General features: G+C 38.6%; 2 protein-coding genes across 3 annotated transcripts in view; one reads left to right on the top strand and one right to left on the bottom strand.

The window, feature by feature from the left end:
• Positions 1 to 25,023, top strand: part of LOC135703426 (coiled-coil domain-containing protein 102A) — a 204,103-nt gene that overhangs the window by 121,347 nt on the left and 57,733 nt on the right. The gene's annotated exons all lie outside the window — the stretch shown is intronic.
• Positions 4,027 to 25,023, bottom strand: part of Kah (Kahuli) — a 46,629-nt gene continuing 25,632 nt past the window's right edge. The window contains exons 2-4 of the mRNA XM_065224670.1: positions 11,766 to 12,721; positions 5,699 to 5,871; positions 4,027 to 5,417 (exon numbers count right to left, since the gene is read on the bottom strand). Coding sequence (XP_065080742.1) covers positions 4,777 to 5,417; positions 5,699 to 5,871; positions 11,766 to 12,700 — 1,749 coding nt within the window. The 5' untranslated portion in view covers positions 12,701 to 12,721 and the 3' untranslated portion in view covers positions 4,027 to 4,776. The remainder of the gene's footprint in view (positions 5,418 to 5,698; positions 5,872 to 11,765; positions 12,722 to 25,023) is intronic.

Genomic DNA, 25,023 nt, shown 5'->3' with positions numbered 1-25,023 from the left:
AAGGAAATTCCTAAAAGAATTCAATGGTAATTATTACGCGGAGTGTTTTCTGGTTAATTTCAGAAGAATTCCATCATAATTTTGAGCAGAATTCAATGTTAATTCTGGAATTCATATCATGAGCATTTTGGATAACGAAAAATTAAAACCCCGGTAATGAATAGTTCAGTTTCGGTTTTTACAAATATTTGTTTCGAAAGTCCAGCATGTTCCATATTTATTTTTAATGCCCATGCACTTAAAATCTGAAATTGAAACGACAAAAATCAATATGAAATACTGCTGAGTGATTAAATTCTAAAAACAATAAGACGGGAAACTGAAGAAAATTATGCAGCAAATAGAGTAAGACATTCATTTGGTAAAGAATCACTCTGTTTTAATGGTTTATTCTGAAATCCTGGTGTAAAAATTTCTCTTCGAATTTCCGGGGTTTTCCAGGTTTTCCCGGTTATTTTTAAAATTCCCGGCTATTTCCCGGTATTCCCGATTTTCCCGGTTCGCTGGCCACCCTGCGTCTATGAGCAGTTTTGAAAAAAAAACACGCAGCTCTAGGATCAGTTTCATGAATTGACGACTTTTACGGATGTCCCGGCTCTTCCAGAGGACCAGACTTCTGACATTCCGGATGTAAATTGTCCCATAAGGAGACCATCTATCTTGTTAATAACTTTTCAGGAAGTTATCTCTTCAAATTACCCTACAATAAGTGTTTGTCCCCCAATTAGCTCTAATCCCGTGTATTCGTTAATGCCGGTTCCTATTGTGCGGTCCCTATTAACCGTACTATAGGAATTTTGAGCATGAGCATGATTGACCACCCCCGGTTGCTACTCTGTTATTGCCAGATCAGCTGTAATTACACAGAGAACCAATAGACGATGCTTGGGACTAGCAATCATCCTTAATGTGTAAAAACTGGTGATCTCAAACTAGGCAATACCAGCGCCGGCAGCGCCCGAACACAGGTCAAAAAAGGAATGGGTAGGAATGTGTTGACGTGACACTCGCTTTGATGGAAGCCGAGAACACCTCTACACTACACTTCCACGATGATTTACTGGGATATTGGGTAAGAGGGTTGGGATTGCAGCAGGGGTCGTTTTGGTAAACGATAAGATTAATTGATGTCCTAACGATATGGAGGGGTTACTGTATAAATAAATAAAAAGTAATGATCGCACCCAAATAACCAAGTGGAGCTGCACCAACAGTAACAGGTTTTTCCTCGTCGACTTTCTCCGACCCATCGCAGGTATCTCCTTTCTCTTTACGTGATAATTATAATTGTAGACGGTCTGCTTGACATCAACACGGACCTGTCAGGGCTTTGGTAGAATTTACAGGAAATATGAGCATGAGCATGATTGACTACCCGCGTCCGCTACTCTGTTGCTGCCAGATCAGCTGTAATTACACAGAGAACCAACAGATGCTTGGGACTAACATTCATCCTCAATCAAGGTTGCAAATACTCATTTCAGCTAAAATAATGTTTTTCGGAATAAAAAAAAAACCAAAAGATGGTATGATGGCATGTTTTACTTGTAACTTACAAGAAGAGGTTACAAAGTAAGCGTTTGAAACATAAAACCTGTAAATTTTGCTTTCTATGAGTCACAATCAGCGATTTTCTGATCGCTGAGTGAGTGAGTGAGTGAGCGAGTGTGTGAAAAATCGCTGATTGTGACTCTCATGAAGTGAAATAAACAGGTTTAATATGTCAAACACATTCATTGCAACCTCTTCTTGTATGCTACCACTTCAAAATATGATCATGACATCTAATTATTTCATAATTTAAAAAAAAAACAATGTTTTTTTTCTGAAAGAAGTATTTGCAACCTTATCCTCCATGTGTAAAAACTGGTGATCTCATACTTTTCAAAGGCAATACCAGCGTCGGCCGCGTCCGAATGCATGTCAATTGAGGAATGGGTAGAAATATGTTGACGGGAAAATTCGTGTTGTACGAAGCCGAGAAATCCTCATCTCTTCCACGAGAAATCACTGGGATGTTGAATATAAGGGTTGGGTTCGTTTTGGTAGACGATACGCTGTATTAAGAGAATGTGTTCATGTTAACCTAAATTTCTGGATTTGCCTCAACGAAAGCTGAAATAAAAATCATCAAAATCATAAATCCATAGATCCATCATCAAAGAGCTGAAAACTAATTTAAACAAAGCAAATTTAAAGATTCAACCAGGGCGAAAGCTGAAAAGATTGAATCAGTACAATATAAATCTAAAGATGTTTCATCATTAATGAGGTGAAAAGAAAAGAGAATCAATATAATGTTAAGTTTTAAAATCACATTTTGCATCTATTTATTCGCACACTAATACCAATGCTGCTCCTATGGAACAACTAATATAAGTGACCCATGAGACGTTTCGCAGTTGACTTGACAGCCAGTATTGTTATTACCATGTACTAATATAAACAAATAAAGCGATAAACGAATCATGCATGTAGAGAGGTCTGAGATTATACTCATGATGCTCTGCTCAGTAAGCAAAAACGGTCGCTCTAAGGCCATCGAGTCCCTCATATCACATCATACAATCTACGATCGCGTTGTTGTTTCAACCATTCATACCCGGCACCGACGACGATACCGACAAGTTTCGCAAAACACAAGAATGTGACTATAGGTCTCCTTAACACGAAAGGACCTGGGATTGATCCCACGTTTTTCTGCTCAGGAAGCAAAAACGGCTGAGTCCCTCATATCACAAAACACCACTTGCGATCAAGTTGGTGTTATAACCATTTAAAGTTAACGGCTGTGAACTTTCAAACCCGAAGACCAAAAGCTACTAATAGCACTTAATATTCCACTAAAGACCCTATCATCAAAACATAGTTTTAAAGGGTGGCCAGATTTCATTATCGGTAGCTTCACAAAACTTTTATCGGTAGGCCGTCTTAAGAAGGCTTCCTCAAACTTAAAACCTTTGTGAGCGGGGGAAGGATGAAAACAAATCACGCGCAATTTTGGACTTTCGAACCGAGCCATCAGTTCTTCAACCTCACACATGGATGCTAGTCTAATCTAGAGTCGGTGTATAATGATTCACGCCAAGAGTGAAGCCAAGTCTACCTATTGAACTGTCAAACCGGCTACCTATCGTGCAAAGTAAACAAAAATTACGATGCTATGAAAGGTCCACGAAAGGTATTGCAATAAAATAAAAAAAATAAAATTGAAGAAATGATCATAAACACGCAGTGAGCATTAAATTGTCATGGGATACGTTTGGTAATGATGAGTAAGGAGAATTTCTACTATTGTTTGATAACATAATTTGACAAAATCGCTGATATAATGATTTACTACAGCGCTATTTTTATTTTTCTAGCTAGAAGTCATTTGAAGTTGATGTAGAAGTCCTCTGTTGCCAAGTGAAAAGAAAGGGAATCATTCGAAAACCGTGATGCGAGTTCAACTGTTTTTCTCTTGGCGTGACTCATTATACACCGACTCTAGTCTAATCATAACAAGTATGTGTGAGTAGGACGAACGGAATACGGAACTAAAAAGGGAGAAACAGAAAATAGCATCTCCGCTAGGAGACAGACAGAGAAATTCGATTAAGCGTAAAAAAAAACTCATCCGTTTGGATTGAAGTTGCAAAAGGCGAGGCCGAACGCGATTCAAATTGACTGACTACACGGAAAACAAAACATAGGTATTGAACATTTTTCAAGATTTATTAAAATCTGTGATTCTCGGTAGGAAAAGTGAAAAATCGGTAGTTTTGAACCTTCGTCTGTGAATCGGTAGGTATCCCGAAAATCGGTAGGTATGGCAACCCTGAGCAGTAGTTTTTTTTCTGGTTAAAAAACAGTTTTTTTTTACAAAAAAATCTTTATTGTTAAAAGTCTTCTCTTTCTCTAATCTACCAATTTATTAAATACTACATTTTCAGCTCTTTAATGTACAACGTGTAGCTAACCTATAAGATTATATCGTTTCAAGAATCATCGCATCTCTGTCGGTTTATTGCACATGTTCCGGCCTTTTTCGGTCAAAAAGGCATATCAAATTCTACCAATACTACGAGTGTACTACTAAGGCTACTTTTGGCACCATGAAAATCAGCTTACTGTTTGTATCTCCACTTGTATGTGTCGTTTATATCTAAACTATGACACAAGACGTGGTTGTACGCTTGAAAAACTTAAATTCTAAACAATAAAAAAAGAACCTTAACTGAAAAATAATCAAATGATTAGAATAACTCGTTCGGATTTGATCGTCACAGAAAATATACAGTTAAAATACAGCGGTACGGCTGACTTAGGTTAGAAACGAAACTAATACAATAAAAGAAAACAAATGCAAGACTAGAACGTTCTCGTCCTTTTGATAAACAAAAATCAAAACTTAAAAATACAGAGAAATAATTTAAAAAAATAATCTTCTAACACTTAGCAAGCAAAAAGCATTGAAACTGTGGTTTTGTACAAAATTAGAAATTGATCTTCGCTTCGAAAATGCTTTTTGTTGAGAATATTGTATTTTTGGTCCAGCTGTAAAATCGCAATGAAACAATCCATGTACGTTCATGAATATTTAAGTATTTACATTTTCTAACTAATGCTAAATTATGGCACTTGAGTTCACAAATTTTGTGTCGAACAAATCTTCTTCCTGACACATTACCAATACTATTGCGTTGCAAATATTCTTAAAATCTACAAAATGTTGTCTCTAAATGCTATTTACCCCCAACAAAAAACGACTGCCTCTATGGGCTAGAAAAAATGTTACGCAATGACTGCGTAATTCTTTGGATATTCGTAATTGCTGCTACAACTACTACTGCTACTGATGCTGCTTCTACTACTGTCATTTCGTTCAACCGCTACGTGAGAGCTTTCCCGAGTATCCGTCTGCAGTCCTGCGTAGTATCCATCATGATGGTTACTGCTACTGGCCGTCGTCCGGATCACACTGATTCGATTGTCGGTAGCCGCCTTCAGTTGGGCTGACTTCTTGCAGTTGTCTTCCAGTACTTCCCGGATCTTCGCCCGCACAGCTTCCTTCTTGATCTGAAGTTCCGTCTGCAGGGCCAGATCCATGGGACTCATCGCCTGTTGCGGTGACTGATGATGCGCCGGGAAGTGTCCGTAGCCCGGCGAATAGCCACCGTCGTAACCACCAGTGGCCCGCTCCTTCTCGACTTTCCTGCGAGTCTTGGTGTGACCTTGCTTCGGGTGTTTTCCCGGCTTGTTCTTCATGCAGGACGAATCCTCGTGCTTGTAGAGGTACGACTTGAGGGCGAAGGCCTTTCCGCAGCGTGAGCACGAGTGGGGCTTCGTGTTTGAGTGGGTTTGGACGTGCGCCCGGAGATTCGATTTGTCGGCAAATGCCTTCTGGCAGACGCTGCATTTGAATGGTTTCTCACCTGTTGACGACGTAAATCAGATGATCCACGCCGGGAGAGGAAAAGAAAGGAAAATAGACGAAAGTTATGAGTGGTCGTGTTCATTTTTCGATATTTTCGAATACGGAAAATGATATAGGTTATACTGCTATATGCTACTAAGAGAGAGGGAGGAACAGGAGGGTTCGTGGTTTATTTATAGTTTTCACATGTGTCGAGTTTTTTTTTGCGTCATCGGCTGTCAGCTTTTGGCGAACCGCGACGGTGACGATGACGGCGACGACGACTTAGGCGGGACCTACCTGTATGCGTTCGGATGTGACCTTGTAGCAGCCAAGGGCGGGAGAAACATTTCCCACACGTGGGACACTGGCAGCCCTGGTTGTGCGTGCGGACGTGCATCGAGTAGGCCGGCATTGAGACGTACACCTTGGAACAGTGCGGACAGCGGCGAGCTTTCTTGTCTTGGAGGGATCTGCAACAACAACCAAATGGAGCGACTTTATTACATTGGTTTTGATTAAGCGTGGTAATGAGTACACTAGTACATTCCCAGGTATTTCTGTCATATTCCTAAAGATGTTTTTGCGCTTCTCCGACTTTGAGTTTAAAAGTGAAATTGGAGCTCAAATTAGAATTGATTACACCGAAACCCATTTCGATTGGGGGTCGTTAACATTTTCGAGATAAATGAGATTAAGGAAGTGATTTATTTAACTCATGCGACCCATTTTGAAGTATTCAATAAGCTCGCGACCCACCAATATTGAACACGGATGATACGGGTAAAATGACATTAAAAACTCCAAAAATTAGCCTTACAAACAAACAAACAAACAAGTTACCATCGCTATTGGACTGCTCGATCTCTTAAAGATAATGAAGACGAGCTATTTAACTTTTTGAAAGTTCATAACATGGATATTGCCGTTATAACTGAAACGTTCTTTAAACCCAACCATAAGGTTAAGAGGGACGCAAATTATTTGATTTATAGAAATGATCGTCTTGATGGACCCTGTGGTGGCGTTGCCATCATTGTTCATAGACGTATCAAACACAACATTCTTTCTTCATTTGAAAGTTTTTGAGACTTTGGGAGTTTCTGTTGAAACAAAATTTGGACAACTTACGTTTATAGCTGCTTATTTACCATTTCAATGCGTAGGCCAGCAAAAGAATTTTCTCAAGGGTGACCTTCAGAAACTTACCCTTTATAGGTCTAAATTCTTCATTATTGGTGATTTTAATGCAAAACACCGCTCATGGAATAATGCTCAAAGCAATTTCAATGGTAATATTTTGTTTGATGATTGCTCTGCAGGTTATTACACTATTCAATATCCAAACAGCCCAACATGCTTTTATTCAGCAAGAAATCCCTCAACTATTGATTTGGTCTTAACTGATTCATGTCAACTTTGTAGCCAATTGGTTACCCGTGCTGACTTCGGTTCTAATCACCTTCCAGTAACTTTTGAAATATCCCAAGAAATAATTTGTAATCTCAACAGCTCTACTTTCAATTACCATAGAGCTGAGGGAGCAATATCGAACATTTATGGAATATAGCTCCGATCCAAACATTCCTTTGCAAACCAAAAATGATAGAATTATGCTCTTGAATCTCTGACTACTTCTATAGTTGAAGCAAAAGTTGCCTCAATACCAATATGCGAGGTTAAATTCGATTCAATTATAATAGACGATGACCTTCAGCTCTTGATCCGTCCTAAAAAATGTCCGTAGGAGACAATATCAAAGAACACGCGATCCTGCCATGAAAGTTATCTGGCGGGATTTGCAAAAACCAATTAAAAAGCGATTCTCTGCCCTGAGCAACAAAACTTTTGAAAATAATGTTTCTAAATTAGACCCGAGCTCCAAACCCTTTTGGAAACTCACAAAAATTTGGAAACCTCAAAAGCCTATTCCAGCCAAGGTTACTGATACTCGCATCGTATGACTCAAAAGCGCTTACCGTCTCCGAACGCGTTTGGAATAACGAAAGCAAAGCATACATTCCTGAACGAACCGAACGATGCCATTAACGCAAGTCTTTGTGAGTGACCTGTGTGCAAAGAGTATTCGTGCTGCCTTCTATTCACTCTCGTTCCATTCTCATCGTTCTTTACGAACTGGTGTGATCGGATAAGAGTGCAGGCCTCAATAAACGTTCACGGTGAGTCAGTTTAATACTCGCGGCGAGTGCTACCGGTTGCCAATATGAGCAAGACGTGCATTGGAAGTTTAAAAAGGAAGAAAATATGGCATTGGGTGCAAATATCGTTGCCTCGCCGATATAGACGCGGATCGGTGTTCAATCCGGGGAAAATCAAATGTCACTTTAATGCCTGCCACCCGAAAGTGGCCCAAAGGCTAGATATTGTGGAGGAGACTAAGGACCTGGAACAAAACCTGCAAAACGTGCAAAACCGAAAGTGCAAGTGGACATTACTAGGGCTGATGTGCTCCTGGGTACGTTGCAAATAGTAACGGATCACATCCTTCCCATAAGGTATCCAGAATAAAAAGGTGCAAATTTGATTTTGGGCCCCCTGTGGAAGGCGTGTGGTCTGAAAATCTCCCGGAATACTCTGCCTCCGTCAATCCACAGAGGCGCTGAAATCATGCGGTAAATTTTGTCTGCAAAATTTCGGCAGAAGGCAGTTTGCCTAAAAGTTGCGGCCACCCAATATTCAAAGTCAGCATTTGCCATAAATTTATCTTTGCATGGTAAGGTAAGCCTATTGCAAATTAATAAACGCATCGTGCCAATATTACAATTGCCATTTGGTATTATTTGAATCATCGGAAACAACTAGGGGCTGTTCGTAGCCGACACAGAGAGGTGAATTTTGAACACACCAATTGTTCCTGTTGGTGGTGAGTCAACCAGGTGAATTCCTAACGCTGATTTGTACGACCTCATCAGCTTGTTTTTTCTCAAATTTGTGCTGGTACTTCCTGGATAATTTATCATAAAATACCAAGTAGAAAGGATCCACAAAGAATGGTCTAGTGAAATCAGATTAGGAATTTAGCGAAGGATGGATTTTATAAAAAGTAAAAAAGACGAAAATCATGTATTACCAAAAACGGGAAGATACTATATTTTACATCGATCGCTCAGGTTGGAGTAAAAAACAAATCTAGCTAATCGATTTTTTTTATCAACAAATTGACATAGAACCTGTTGAAAGAAACCGTTTTTATATTTAATTATAGTCCCTTTAACATTCTTGGTTCATTCGTAACTTGTGAGATTTGAACTCGTGACTTTAGTTCAAGAGGTATGAATCTCACAATTCCAGGACCCACCCTCAATTCCTTATTTTGTGATGCTTTATTTATTTTATTTTATTTTATTTTATTTATTTACCCTTCATCTCAAACAAAGAAATAACTAATATTACACGTGACGAAACCAATCTTTGACATAAAAGATGAGACGTTAACACACATGTCATGTAATATTAAGTGCTCCGAGACTGAAAAGTTCGTTGCTCGACGAAAAGTACGTTATGTCAAAATTGTCGTTTGTATAAATCACTCTCAGAGCACCTAAATTTACATTATTTTTTTTCTAAGTGTGTTCTAATCCAAATAAAAAATAGCATTGCAGATGCATTGCCAATCTTTTCCTGGATTAGTAATGCAATTAAAAACCTGATTTTGACAGCTCCCTTTCTGAAAATATTTTCGAAAAATCTTGGAAACTCATGCTCTTTTCATTTATTGCACAGAAAGAATAAAATCAGAAAGATTTTGAATTGTGGCTGAAATTAAAATGATTCACTGATAAGTCTGATGCGTGGCGAGGCTGATAAAATATGATAATTACTGTAACCGGTATATGTGACTTCACTGATCAGAACTCCTGTCCGATATCCACAGCTTAGCAGAAATTGCCATAGTGAGTTCGTTGAAAGATCTCCTCTACACTTCCGACCACATGGGATTATGCTTACGTTTTTTTTAACTAAACGCATCAAAATGTGTTTTTCATACTACCTTTAGATTGCTTGAAGATTCAACGATAGTGTCACACGATCACCAATTTAGGCAATGAACCAACACATTCCATTCAAGATTACAGATTACAATTTTGTACCACATGTTTAATTGTGTCAAACGCGCTATGGATTTTGGTCAACTGCACCAATGTTTTGAACCCGGAACTGTAGGAGCATATGCTAATATTATTTACATGTTACTAGCTGACCTGACAAACGACGTGCTGCCTACAAAATAAAAAAATAATCTGGAAAATCCTTCAATCCGTTTTCGAGTTACAGCATGACATAAGAGCACCGTTTAATTTTTATGTATAAAGATTTTTCCTAACTTAAAGTTACCGTTCTCGCGCATACGCCTGATCTGTACGCACAGTAGTGCGATTACTGAATCATTAAAAATGCTTCGCTTTAGCGCAGCGTCAATCAACCACTCAAGCGTCCAGCTTAGTATATCGCATCGCCGTGAACGCTCGTGGCGAGTGGAATCTTGCATTCTTTGTGAAGATTGCCCACAAACGAATAGAAATCGAATTGAATGAACCCAGCTAAACTCGTCCAGTAGCAAACAAGTGGATGAGTGACGATTGCTGATTTTCCTAAAACCGTAACTCAGCGAATGACGAGAGAATGTAGAAGAAGCGCAAAATCGAATTATTTAACATCATTCGTGGGAGATATATTCTCGCGCACGAGAAGAGAGCCGCTCTCATGCAGTACTACTTCAGCAACAGCGAGAGAAATATATAACGAATTGTGCTTCGCTGCGAGGATCAGCAACCTTGATTCCAGCGCTTAAAGAAGGTGGTAAAATTTTGATCACAAATTCGGAAAAAGCTCAGAAACTAGCTAAGCAATTTGAGAGTCTTACTAATTCTTTAGAGAATCAGGTTGGTCGGGATTATCTGAATATTTTCTCTCGGGAAAATATTTTTGATGATTCCTGGGGGACTGCCCAACAAACAATTTTAGCTGCTGATTAGCTTATGCAGCCAAAATTTGCCTTATGCAGCTAATTTTTGCCTGTATAAGCTAAGCTGCAGCTAAAATTGTTTGTTGGGTGATTTGGACGAAGTAAGGTCTATAACTAAAAAGTTTCATAATATGAAAGCTTCAGGTGATGATGGAATTTTCTATATCCTCATCAAAAAACTCCCAGAGAGTACCTTGTCTTTCTTGGTAAAATTATTAACAGATGTTTCCATTTAACATACTTTTCATGATAAATGGTAAAATGCAAAAGTTGTTCCAATTTTGAAGCCGGATAAAAATCCAGCTGAAGCTTCTAGCTACCGTCCAAAAAGTTTGCTTTCTTCAATAAGTAAACTTTTTGAAAAGATAATTTTCAATAGAATGATGCTTCACATCAATACAAACTCAATTTTTGCAGATGAGCAGTTCCGATTTCACCATGGGCATTTAACTACTCATCAACCCTTAAGAGTTTCCAATTTAATTCGTTCAAACAAATCTGAAGGTTGTTCAACTGAAGTTGCTCTTCTAGACATAGAAAAAGCATTCGACAGTGTTTGGCATGAAGGTTTGATTGCTAAATTGAAAAAGTTTAATTTTTCCTCTCTATATTATGAAATTAGTTCAAAATTATTTAACTGACAGAACTCTGCAGGTAAATTATCAAAATTCCAAATCTGAACGACTACCTGTTAGAGCTGGAGTTCCTCAGGGTAGCATTGGTGGGGTTATATTGTATACCATTTCACTTCGGACCTTCCTGATTTGCCTCAGGATTGCCGCAAATCTTTGTTCGCTGATGACACAGGCATTTCCGCTAAAGGAAGAAGTCTTCGTGTTATTTTCAGCAGATTGCAGAAAAGTTTAGATATTTTCGCTTCTTATTTACAAAAATGAAAGATTTCTCCCAACGCTTCCAAAACTCAACTTATAAAATTTTCACATAAGCTTAGAGGATCAGAGATGTTATGCCTCAGAACATCCCGACGGCGCCAATTGGGATTGAACCGAGGCCTGCTGGGGTGAGAGGTAATCACGGTTACCACTAAACCACCGGCGCCGTTGCTGATTTAGCCTATTTGTAACTCGGATTCATGGTTAAAAATTTACAGATATTTATGTGTGATTCAATTTTATCGTGGACACCCTTTATTTCGAAAGTTTTGGTTCCTTCTCGTCTTAGTCATGATATTGATACATTTCATGGTTTACGCGTGTAAATCTGTACGCTCCTTTCAAAATTCAAGCATGCACTTTTACGAATAACTGAGTATGCAAAGATCCTAGAAACCCGAAACTGTGTAATTGTTTTCGCAACTCCCTTAGGAAACTCTGGCAATCACAGATTGAAAATTCCTCCGCTAGCACGCACAATACTCACCGATGCGTCTGCCGGTGCCGGGCCAGATTCGAAGACGTTGAATACTTCTTTCCACACTCCGGACAGCAGTGCACATCGTCCGTCGAACCAATCTCATCGCCACTGCTGGCCGTCGTACGTTCGCCGGCTTCTCTCAGTTCACGACATTCTCGGTCATCGATTCCGTACTCCAGCCGTTCTCCGCCTGCGCCGCGGTGAGCGTCTTCACCATAGCTGTAACTGCTTCCACTGTTCCACGATAGCGTTCGGGACTTCTTTCGATCGAACACCTTATGGGAGTACGAGTAACTAGAATCCTCCGATTCTTCCGAAGCGTACGAACTCCTTCGGTTCAGAGGTTGTTCTTCCTCGGTCAGCGCACGGCTGCTACTGCCCGACCTCGTCGGACTCGTCTCGGTAGCACTCTCCACCGCTCTTATCGTCGAAGTGTAGTACGTCAGACCGCCACCCGTTTCGTACGAGTCATCGTCATCGGCACGTTCATCTGCATCCCTTATCTTGTTGATCCTTTGAGCTTGCTGTAATTTAAGATTCCGGTTGATCTCCCAGTTTGTCTTCCACTTTTTCTTCGTGGCTGAGCAAGACTGTAGGTGTTGCTGTTGTTGCTCTTTCTTTTGTTCAATCGGCGGAGGCGATGGACTATTTGGATAGCCTTTTCGTCCGTCTTCGTTATCTTCCCGAAGCGAACCGTGATAAGAAAGTGCGTACTGATAGTACTCGGCTGGGTGATAACCGGCTGATTCATGCTGCAAGGTGTAGTACTTGTCTGCACCGTACTGTGCCTGGTAGTGATGGTGATGATGATGGTGGTACTGCTCTCCTGGTGATGCGTTGGTGGCGGTACTCAATTTACCGGCAGCAATCGATACCTCCGCCAGCTGGGTGAGGTTGTACAGCTCTTCCGGAACGCTACTGCTGGGCATTTCCTGAACCATCTCGACTCAGTTGCAGCGACCCTGCGGAGAAATGAAATACGAGAAAAGGCAATTAAAATCTACTAAAAACAGATTCATCTATGGCTAGAGCATGATGGCAGTGAGCGTAGACCATATCCCGGAACTACGCGAACGTAAACTAATAATCCCTCAACGCCCCCTTCCGCACCCGTGTCGTCCACAGAGATATTGCTTTTAGAGGTGAAAATCATCAAAAGGAAATTTATTGCTTTCATATGGCGGCGATGCTTACTCTGCCGGTTAATTATATTTATAGACTTCCCTAAACAACCACTCGACTAGGTGAGATTGGTTGCGCGGTTCGAGGAAAGTTTCGATTCTAATTAGACCGGAGATGGATTTGACTTGGAAGCGATTGATTCAACAATGTATAGGAAAAGCTGTATAGGAAAAGAAATTATTGTACATTAAATCTTGGCCGTTTTTTAGCTGAAAACAAACCCTTTTGTGTTGTGAAATCATATCTGCCTCTTCGGAAAGAAGACCACACATTCCAACAGTTAAAAGGTCAAACCACTCACACCTAATCTTCCCTAAAACCCCGCAGCGCCAATCATTATCTCAAGCCTCTTGAGTCAAAATAGACTTCCGCTCCTGTTTTTTCTCCTATCTTCCTGCTGCTTCTCGGAAGTTCATCTTCCAAAATACAACCAGTTCCATAAGTCATCGCACTCGAGCACGCGCGTCTCCACACACAAAGCCGACCCCTTTTCTTCGGAAAATTACTTTGTTTAGATTAACACGGAACACTTCCCATATACCTCACCTATACCGACCGAAGCAGCTCCTGCTAAACCACACCAAACTGTGCATCATCCTCTCAGAATCAGAGTGGTGTGTTGTTTTGCTGTTTCCACTATTTTCATTATTTTCCTTTCTACAACCCCCCCATCCTCCTTTCATCAACGGCGATGGTGTGTAATTGTTGTTGGGTCAAAATCAAAATAAACAATGTAAACATACACACACAGGCGCACACATCGTCGTAGGACACATTCAGGAAGCAAACAGAAGAAGGAGTAATCCTATAAATTTCCACTTTATGACTTTCTCTTATTGCCACCAACCAGCCGGCGGCGCATTGCACTCCCGAATTTTCCCCCCAGTTTTCCCAGCTTCGTCGTCGCTCGCTTTCACGATCGTGTGTTTATATCTACCAAATGCGCCGAGAGCACAAGCTGTTCTCAAGAATCTACGTCGTTCGTACGGCGGCGCCGCGGTCGGCCGTCCGTCATATGTTCATGTTCATGTTCACACTAAACAGATGGCTACAGGTTGCTGCCATCATCATCATCATCAGCATCATCATTGTCGTCGTCATCGTGGCTGGGAAAGGGGTGGATCAACCAGCAGAGCGTTCGGGATGAACATTTGAGATGCGCAGTTTCGCAGAAGAAAGGGGAAAGTGCTGAATTGTGAGTGGTTTTTACACTGCTATGAGAGGATGAATGTGGAAATGGTATAGTTATCCTTTTACTTTGAGGGTAATTTAACTGCCTTAATCTGGTTTTTTGGAAGCATATTTTACTTAAGCTCGGCACACACACACATTTGCCCATGTGGTTGTCCCTTATGTTCTTCGACTGTTCTAGAAATATCAAATCAAATAGTTCGGAGTTCTCTCATCAGACAGCGTCGGTGTACACTAGTAATTCCATGTCCGGGATCCTTGTTTTGGATGTCGATTTTTTTTTTCACTCCAGTCCTCATCATGAAGTATGTTTTGTGTCCAATATAATGGAAAATCTTAAATCAAGAAGTCCGAAATTCTAATATTTGTTCCATATTGAAGTTCTTGATATAAAGAAATCGTTTTCTGCGATCCCTCTTCTTCTTCTTCTTCTTCTTCTTCTTCTTCTTCTTCGCATTTTAAGCTTATTGCTTATCGCATATTAGCTTATTGCGTGCTCTCAACTTAGTGTTCTAGATGCACTTCCACAGTTATTAATTGAGAGCTTTCGATACCTGTACCATTTTTGCATTGGTATAATTGTGTGGCAAGTCCTATCATACTTCTATGCCCAGGGAAGTCAAGAAATTTTCCAACCCGAAAAATTCCTAGACTGAACCGGGAATTGAACCCAGCCACCTCCAGCATGGTCTTGCTTTGTAGCTGCGCCTTTACCAACTGAGCTAAGGGAGGCCCCACTTTCTGCGATCCCAAAACAATTAAAATTACAAGTTCATCACCGCCACTGTATGCAGAAGAGCCGCCGGAACAGATAAAGGGAGGGGTGTCCTTCCTGGAGGAGACGAACACGGACTGTCAGTTGACTTAAAGCGACCGGGTGAGAATAAAATCCCCCGCACTAGTGAGATCAGTACTTTAGCTCAAGCAGGGTTGCTTCCACTCACTTCACTTTAAAAAATGTTTTTGGAATTTCGGTTTCAGATAGTCACAATCAGCGATTTTACCATTCGTGAGTGTTCACTTAGAGTGAGCACTCATTAATCATAAAATCGCTTATTTGGACACTCTGAAAGCAAGGTTCTATATGTCAAAACATACAACAACTTCACAACCACTTTTTGTAACTCACAAGCACAAAACATTCCCGGGAAATTTACCATAAATCACATTTCCCGATTCCTTGAAATTTTCTGTAATTGTGTGCTCCCAGGACTGAAAGTCTCCTTAATAAATATACATAAAAATGTGTGCAGAACACTTAAGGAATTCCCTTCAGAAAATTCTTTAAATTTACTCTACAGTTACTCTTTGTATTCTTAAAAAAAATTCGCGAGAAATTGCTGTAATTTCTCTCCATTGTATTCTTTACAATTCACTTGCAATATTCCTGAAAATCTCTTGGTATGACATATAGAATTTTGAAAAGTGTTATCCCGAAATTTTCTTGGATTTCACCTTTGGATTTGCATAGAAATTTTCCTCAGAATTTCTTTGAAATGCTTCGCAAAATGCTCTTGAGGCGGATCTCCTGGAATACTCTTGAAACTCTCCTTAGAATTCCTTTGGAAATTTCTTCAGAATGTCCTGATACAATATTCAGAGTTTCTTAAGAAATATTCTTAAACATTTTAGTCATATCCTCCCAAACTTTTCGACGTTTCTTCAAAATTCTTATAAATTCTGTTAGGAATTCTTTGAAACTATCATCAAGCTAGCTTAAAGTTTTGCAAAGAATTGTTTTGGCTATATTCCCAAGGAACATTGCGAGCTTTATCACGGTTTTAAAGCATTCTACAAGTCTAAATCATAGTCTGCAGAACCCTCATAAAACCCCAATTGCTACTTGGGTTAAGAATTAAATTCTCTTCGAATTATACATATTTCGTTGAAGCTCTCATCAAAAGTTCTTTTTGATTAATCGATAGATCAACATTTAATAGAGTTTCAGCCGTAGGTAATAGTTAGGTGTAGTGTCAGGATTGCAGTCATATCATCATTAAGTTTGTCTCATGTGTGACCAGTAAATCGGGAAATCTAGAAAGCCATGACAAATCCGGGAATTCATACTCACCGGGAAAAACCCGTGAATTTCTATGACAAATCGGGAAAATATACTTCGTCCTTTCCTCGAGAAAAACAAAATGGTTTTGGACCCTTGTACTGGATTTTCAGGATACAGTCACTGATGAACTATAGTCAACTCTATATATTTAGATATTGAAGGGACCATCCCGATATGGAGAGATCGAGATATAGAGCATGAATGGCATATTAGACCGTTTGAAGGGATCGGGAAAGCCATCGAAATATAGAAATAAGTGGTCACATATCGAAATACAGAGCACCGAGATATGGAGAATTGAATGTATTACGATATTTTTTGAAAAAAAATGTCCAAATCAATTTAGAGCAGATTTTAGAGTGAATTCTAGAGATAAAATCATTGTAGGTAGGTAGGTGGATAGTTCCGTTGGAGTACGGCAGTATGAAAATTGAATAGAAGTTGAAAATGTGCGAAGGGAGCAACACAATAGTTGGGTAAAGAAGAATTGCATTATAACACACCATCGACTGGAAATGCTCTCGGTAACGTGGGGACTTAGGTAGTGATGAAACGTCGCTAGAACTATTCCACAGCCGCAGACAGTAATGAGCAAAGGCGGGCGCACACTTTTGCCTGTCGATTTGAAGACATACTTCAAATCTCCGCGTACATCGTACGGGTTAGGCAAAAGGTGTGCGTTTGACTTTGTACTGTCGCATTAATGGCCCTTCGCTAATTTTCAACTTCTATTCAATTTTCATACTACCGTACTCTAACGGAACTATCCACCTACCCTTTTCTAAGATCATTCTCTAGCTAATTAATTATCGCACTAAAGCTTCATGTTAGATAGCATTTCCAACCAACTCTGAAAATCGCAAACTTCGCGTATGAAGTAACATAAAAACACTTTGAAAGAATCATTGTACCTATTTAGAGAAAATGCCCTAGTGCGTTTTGAGATGAACTCTAAGAGAGTTTTGACTATAACCAAATCAATTATGTATGTTAAAGTGATAAAGTCTATGAAATAATCAATTATGTGATTTCAGAGTAATTTAAAAAAAAACTCTTGAAAAAAGCCATGGCGAATGTGAAGAGGATTCCAGGATCCATGAGAAATACCAACGGAATCGAATTTGGAAACTTCAATTACAAAGTCATCTCTTCTCTTTGCATCCCCACGGCCATTGAAAGAAATTTCCAGGTATTTTAACACACAGTTCGTTGAAAAAAAAACTATTAAACACGACAAGAAGCCAGTTATCAACGAAATAGAAACTTGATTAAGAGAATTGACAATGTTACTTAGGACCTAATGCATTAGCTTGAAAAATGCGAGAGTTTTAAGAAAATAAGGATAAGTTCAGGGACATCTCAAAAAAAATTCCAAGTGAATTTTCAGTAGAATATAGAGAAGAACTTCAAAATAATTTTGTGTAATATTGTAAGACAATTCTGCGGTTAATTATATGGGAATTAAGAAACTAAGAAGAGTTCAAGCCAATTAAAAAACTGGAAGGATGCTTCATTCGATTCGAAGAGAATCTACGGACGAATTTCATGATTTTTTTTTTTTGAGTGTTCTGCAAAGAATTTCTGTACTGTTATAAAGAAATGTTCAAGGGACTCTCAGAGAGAATCTCAAATATATTTCAGAATAATTCTGAAATGAACTGATTTTAAAAGAAATGCATGAGAACAATCAAATAAAATTCTGTAAAGCTTTCAGCGAATTTTCAAAGACAAATTCAAGACCCAGAAAAAATCCTGCTGTCTTAGTAATGACTCATTTAACCTAGTGATCTCCTCGGCTCAATCGCACAACCAGGAAAATTTCCAAAATCCGGGAAAAAGCGGTAAAAAGCGGGAAATTGCTAATCGAGATTTGATGGTCATCATGCTCATGGTTATTTCACTTCGAATCACCTTCCGAAATCTGTTGCTCCTTGATACCTTCTCCGATTTGCTTTAGAGTTCCCTTGAATTCTACTCGTAATCCCCGTAACAGTGCCTTCAGAACTATCTTAGAATTCCCCATTAGTTCTCCTGATAATTTTCTTGGAATACTTCTCAGAATTACCTGAAATTTCTATTTCAAAGTTCATTGACCCCTGAATTCCTTTATAATCATCCCTATAATTCCTCAACAATTCTCCCCAAAACTCATTTGGCATTCTCATCATCTCATCTAGCCAATGCTTCGGCGTGTCGGAATCCTAAAATGTTGTCCAAGTCCAAGAGCCATGATTTTTGACGTAGAACTACGTCTTTGTCGACTATACTGGGGTACAAATAAAAAAATATGTGTGGTGAAATAGTGTTAGGTTTTGAACGCTTGTAACTTTGTCATATATAGATGAAATTAAAATCCAAATAGGCCAATCGATAGGATATTACTTAGCAAATCTGCTAACATAAATACTTTTCCAATTTTAAATCAAAAAACTTTTGAAAAATGCGCAAATGATAATTTTATCACTATTCTCATGAACTAAACGTTTTCCCCAAACGCAGTCATCATAAACGAATACCACTTGGTTGCTTTCCTGCCTCTGCTCATTACCGCTTCGGACGGCGTTGCAGCAAGCAGGACCAAGACAGCGTCTGAAGGCGTGATCATCTGTCACATAATGAGGAATGTGACTTGGATATGCAGAATATCCATCTCCCCCTCCCCCCGTCTATAACGTCAACTCAAAAAAGACATGGATTTGAAGATCACTTTTTTTCCGGGAAATAAATTTTAAGCAAACTACAATTATAAGTAAAAAAAAAGCCAAAATTTTCAAAACAATTGCTTAAGAGGAGACACACATCTGATAGTATTATGTTGGTAAATTACCAACAACTGACTGTAAAACATATCTGGTGCCTCCATATATGCAATTAGATTAACATCCATAGTCCATCCTTTTTTCTATATTCTATATATTCTAATTCTCCTCATTTTACAAAAGATGCCACGCCCCATTCATAATAATAGGTATAATAGTCAAAAATGCATGACAAACCTCAATTTTGCGTGGTTCTACGTCACACTGCGGTCGTGTCTAGGACACAACCCTTTATTTTTTTTAATCTGAGATCTTTAAATACGGCAGATGTCTGGCCTAGCCACAGAAACTGGCCTAGCCACAAATTATTGAAAATTGTCTCACGTAAATTTCTTAGCCCGAGAATTTAAATGTTATTCCGTGGCAAAAATATGATCAATCTCTCAATACAGCCTAGGGCCCTTCAAATAATTTACACATTACATAGCTAGATTTAAAAATTCTGAGGCATTTAAGAGCATTTCAAATTCCTGACTTCAAAAAAATATCTAAATAATGCTAATTATAAAACCTAAGAAATTTTCAAAATTCTTCAAAATTTTGTTTGATTTGGCCCTTGGGTTCTCATTTCGCTGCAAACAGTTTGTTTATCCCCATTCCGAAAATACCTATAATATAGTATATAATATAATATAGTGAACCTAGGTATTATGAGAAACGGAAGCCGCCATCTTGGATTTAGAAATGAATTAATCTGCTACAAGTCCTTTTAGCTATAACTGACAACAAATGTGCACAACTTTAGTTGATTTGAGTTATTGTACATCAAGAAATAACAGTTTGAAAAAGAGCAGTCAAATAAGAAGTGTTTTACTAGCATTGCTCAAACTACATGTTTATTAACCAGCAGCCAAAATTTGAGTATTTATGATGCAAATCCTGTAAAAGTAGACTCAATGCACAACTATAGGAACCTAATGCTTCTAGCGTACCGCAACTATAGAAGCGTTTACCCTACTTGTGTCCGGTACTGTACGAGCTCTTGGAAAGCTGGAGCTGTGAAGAGAACGAAACAGCATTCAGAAAGCAATGATTCTTGATCATAACCAATCCAGCCAAAGCAAACAAATTGCGATAAAAGCAAACTGGCGAATTAGATTCACAGAGCCCTCTTGGAATAAAGAAAGGGAGCAAATTGATCACTGCTTAATGTACAAATAAAAGTAAATTTCTACAAAAAAGGATATCGGTATTTAATCCAGTAGTTATGAGGACTCTTTCGTTCTATATGTTTGCTTATCATATTGGTAAATGTGTTTTATGAAGTTTGGTTTCCTGAATCCGAATAAGATCGTTAGCATACGAACTGCGAAATATATTTTATGTAAAAATTCCAAAACAGATTTCTTAAAATACACAGTTGCGCCTAAATGTAGACAATTTCTTCGAGAATCGAAAGAAATTTGACGAATATCTTCTAATTTCTTGGCATCGGAAACATTTTTGCCGTAATATGTTAAATATTTCGACGTCGAGGCACTAAGTTTAGTTAAAAATCCACTTTCTAGCTAATGTCGTTGCCATTGTTAGCTTGAATTGAGCGCCAGTCAAATAAAATTATAATTACAATCATTAGATTCTCTTGACGGAATACTATCAAGATTTCTCAGAAATTCCATGATGTACCACCAAAAATTATCAACAGGACAGCTAAAAACACAAGGCTCAAGGCACAAGGATCAATTTCACTCCGGGGATCAATTTGCCCCCGGATTACGGTAGTTCCAAGTCTCCATAAATAATACCATTAATAATAATAATGCTGAGTGTGTATTTATGTAAAGGATACCCTAATAAACAAATATCATAAACGAACTGTATCCTGGATGAGTAAACTATCCCACAAATGGTTTGGATGATACCCTGAATACGTCGTTTAGCTCTCTTTCATGATTATTTTTGATTAGGGTACCACTCATTGTTGCAGGCAGCGTTGCCAGATATACCAATTTATCGGTATTCATACCGATTTCCGAACTAGATTCCGATATACAGATAAGGTTCCTCAGAATACCGATTTTTGAGATTTTATACCGATTCATACCGATTTTTTTTAATAATCAAAATTATTATTGTCTCCCCGCGCTTGAATTTTGGAGAAAGTTTTGGTGAGAGACTTGCATCTTTGTGAATACCTCATATTTTTTTAGCCTTCAAAATTCTAAACAATCATCTCTAAAGATGCCTTATGCTTGATACTCTTTCGACTAATGTTTGCATTTCTTCACCGTTTTTGGCTACTCATCAAATGAGAGATGGCTCTTTCCGGTAATTCCTAGGGAATCGAGAAATATTTTTTAAACATTATTAAACTTCCGGAAGTTTTTATTCATTTTTAAACTTTCTGAAGTTTCATCCAATTTTCCCTGGAATTTTCTTCCACCGTACCTTGGAAGCTTCTTCAGCCTTCGCTCGAATGATTCTTCCATCTTTCATCTTCGCCGAAAGGTTTTTTCAACTTTCACGGAACTTCAAGGATGCTATCAGATTTTTATTGCTGATCCACACTAGTTGCAGGACCATTTAAGAAGCTCTGAAACTTCAGAAAAGTCCAGACTATTGTGTAAGTTTCGATCAAATAAAGACAGTTTCATGAACTTCTGTTAATATTCGAAAACCCGGAAGTTTCAGAAAAGTCCAGCGAACTCCAGTGAACTTAAGGAAACATCATACATATTTAAGAAACTTTACAAGTCCAAAGAACTTCAGGGAAATTTAATGGTTTTCAGGAACTCTAGTAAAGCTCAGAGAACATCAGGACAGATCCATTAATTTCAATGAAATTGCTGAAATTATAAAGGAGTTCCGAGAAACTCAGGCAACTTACGAAAAGTTTAGCAATGTCCTGAGGGGCTCATCTAAATTTAGGAAACGTGAGGGAAGTTACATGACATTGTGAGAACATTTTATGGGAAGTTATATGTTTGTTAATGGCAGTGTCGATAACTTTTAAAAATTAAAAAAATCGGGAAGATCAGAGAACTACAATAAATTCAGGAAAATTGTGAGATCATTTAGAAGATTTTGTAAACTTCAAGAAAGTCAAGAGACCTTCAAAGATGATTAGAGATATTCCGGTAGTCTTATTGTAATCAGGGAAGTTCCGAGTTCTTCGATGATGACCAGAGAACTCCAAAACATCAGGAATATCAGGAAAATTTTATGGATCATTAGAACATCCCCCAGGAATCTCTTTCTTCCGGAATTATGTCCTTGTTTCTTTCGACTGTTCCGTAAGCTCTCTGGCTTCCGACTTTTTTCAGATGTTTCTTCCATCTACCTTAGGAAGTTTTTGCCAGCGTCTCGAGGAAGTTTCTTTCGTCTTCTTGAGGAAGTTCAATTAATTCTCCCAAAAAATTCATTTGTCTTCTTCTGGAAGTTTGACCATACGCCAAAGGTTCTTTTTGTTCGACTTCTATTGGAAGGTTTTTCCGTGCTTCTTCTGGCTTTCCCTGGAAATGGATACTTCTGGAAATTTACTTCTGGTTTCCGAAACTTTTTTGGCTTCCTTTGGATGTGACACCCGATTTTTTTCCGAAAGTTTATTTAAATTTTCGCCACAAGTTTCTCAATTCGTGTCTTGGAAGTTTCCCGGATGTTTTCCAGCTTTTCTTGAACTGTATCTAGGAGAGCTTCTTTCGTCTTTTTCTGGATGTTTTTTCAGCTCCATTCAGTAGCTAATTTAAACATTTCCCGGAGTTTTCTTCCGGCTTTGCTTCGATTTTGCTTTGATTAACGGCTTTCTCAGTCTTAAAATACTGCAACTACTACGATGTAATCTGCCGAGCATTTCGGCCATGGGTTGTGGCTTTTTTCAAGGGAAAATATTGTTTGTCGTTATTGTCAATAGTTTAGTCGTTATTGTGGCTGATATTTACATATTTTGGTTTCATTTAATGATATTTAATAAAAAAAAAACACTGGTCACAATTAGGATCACCACTTGAAGACAACGATAATTTTAAAAATTAAATCTAAAAAATTAAAGACTGTTTTAAGACTGAGAAAGCCGTCTACGAAATTCCCCTCAAATCCCAGTCACCATCGTTAAAATTTTCGCTTTCAAAAACGGCAAAAATATCAAATTAAATAAATAGTAAATACCGATAAATACCGATTTTTTAATACTTTTGATACCGATAAGCTTTAAAACAATCTGGCAACGCTGGTTGTAGGGCACAACCATTAGACAGTGGACTGTCCACCTCGTATGACTTGATCAAATACGATACCTTGTTGTATTAAATTTACCGTTGCATGAAGGGCCAAAAACGGAGGGTAGACCTGAAAGCAGAGACACTAACGTGTAATCCACGGGAGCAGGAAGAATCGCTTTCCAATGATAAAAATATTCCAACCCGATATAGAACAAGCCATCAAACGAGGGGATTGTCCCAATGAGTGGGGAAAAGAGCCCACCTTCAATTCACGAAATGTTAACAACAGGGAGTCGGAAATTCCACTCTTCCCATCCAAATCGCTTCAATCAAGCGCCTGATGGTCCCATTCCTACCTAATGAATTGATATGTTTATATGAAAATATGTAGAATATAAGAATATAATACTACCCATGATTTTCTGTTCAGTAAACAAAAACGATCCCTGCAGTGTAATCGAGCATCTCAAAACCACAACAAAATATGATTATGATTAATGGTATGTAATGAACAACTGATATACGCGATAATTCATATAGTTTCTGTGGTTGATGGTTAATTTATAAAATATACGAATGGTACTGCCAATGATGACATCAGCGAATTCGGAACTTACCATTTGTCTAGGATATCACTCTTGCCCGGCACCTTCGCTGGGTATTCATTGGAGTGTTTTAAAATAAGACAATCCTGGAATTTCAAACGCCACCCGCTGGAATGGCAGTTTGGGAGGTCAGAAACACCCTGAAATTTGAAGTCACTTCCCAAGCAACACACTTCCACCACAATTAGTTTCTGCAATTTGATTCTGACTGGAATATGTTGCACACAAGTTACCACAATTGTTCAGTGACAAGTGTGTTACTAAGGTTCAATCACGGGAACCCAGGCCCAAAGGGTTTGAAGTTTGTATGGGAAAATCGACAAAATGTATGGGGAAACGAACCACTTTAACATTCGTGGCTGTAGGTGGCGCTATAGTTGGTGGACCCTCTTCGTGTACAAAATGTAGAACCTTTGGAGTATTGGGAATATCATGGCTGAAGACTGAATCCGAGTCAACCCGGAAAAGTACAAAATCGAAAGACAAAATTGAAAATCGCGTAAAAACAGAATGCAGTGCATTATAAAAAAAATATTCGTCGTGAAGAGAAAATTTAATAGGGTCATGATCCAAATTTATTTTCTATGTTCATCTTAAAAGACTACTATCATAAATGGAGAATTTGAATATCTCAACAAAAATGGTTTCAACTAAACATTTGCCTAAAAATTAACATGATCTTAAAATTAACATGACAACATTTTAAAATTCTTATAAAATTTCATGATTTTTGTTAAGATGAAGATCTACATATTTCATTTATTTGCAAATATAAACAACCACATGACTAAGGCCCGAGGGGGACGACTCTATCTAAGATGCAAAAAAGATTGTGTTTTGCTGTGACTAGCTGCGCGCAAGCTGATTAGATAGAAAGAAGATTGATGACGATTCTGAAGATTTCCTGCAAAAAGATGATGAGCGATGCAAGTAGATGCGACAAGTGAAAGATGATTTTGCGAAGATTGATTCGCTAGTGTGAGATTTGTTGAGCATCTAAACATGAGATTTAGATGTGTCGCCCTCCTTGCTAAGATAGCGTAGTCAGTTATGACATGGTTTTATCAAACCGGAGGCAGGGTGTTTGATTTCCGGTCCGGTCTTGAAAATCTTTCGACTTGGACATTTTCTCGACTTTCCTGGGTATGGAGTATCATTGTGCTTGTCACACAACAAACAAATGCATGCATTGCACTATGGGCAAAAATGGGTCCAAAATTACCCAAAATTCAATATCTCAACAGCACG

The sequence above is a fragment of the Ochlerotatus camptorhynchus genome, unplaced genomic scaffold (genome assembly GCF_037179485.1).
Source record: "Ochlerotatus camptorhynchus isolate MF236.1 unplaced genomic scaffold, CSIRO-AGI_Acam_v1.1 ptg000213l, whole genome shotgun sequence".
Classification (NCBI taxonomy): domain Eukaryota; kingdom Metazoa; phylum Arthropoda; class Insecta; order Diptera; family Culicidae; genus Ochlerotatus; species Ochlerotatus camptorhynchus.
This window is presented reverse-complemented; position numbering and strand designations above follow the sequence as displayed.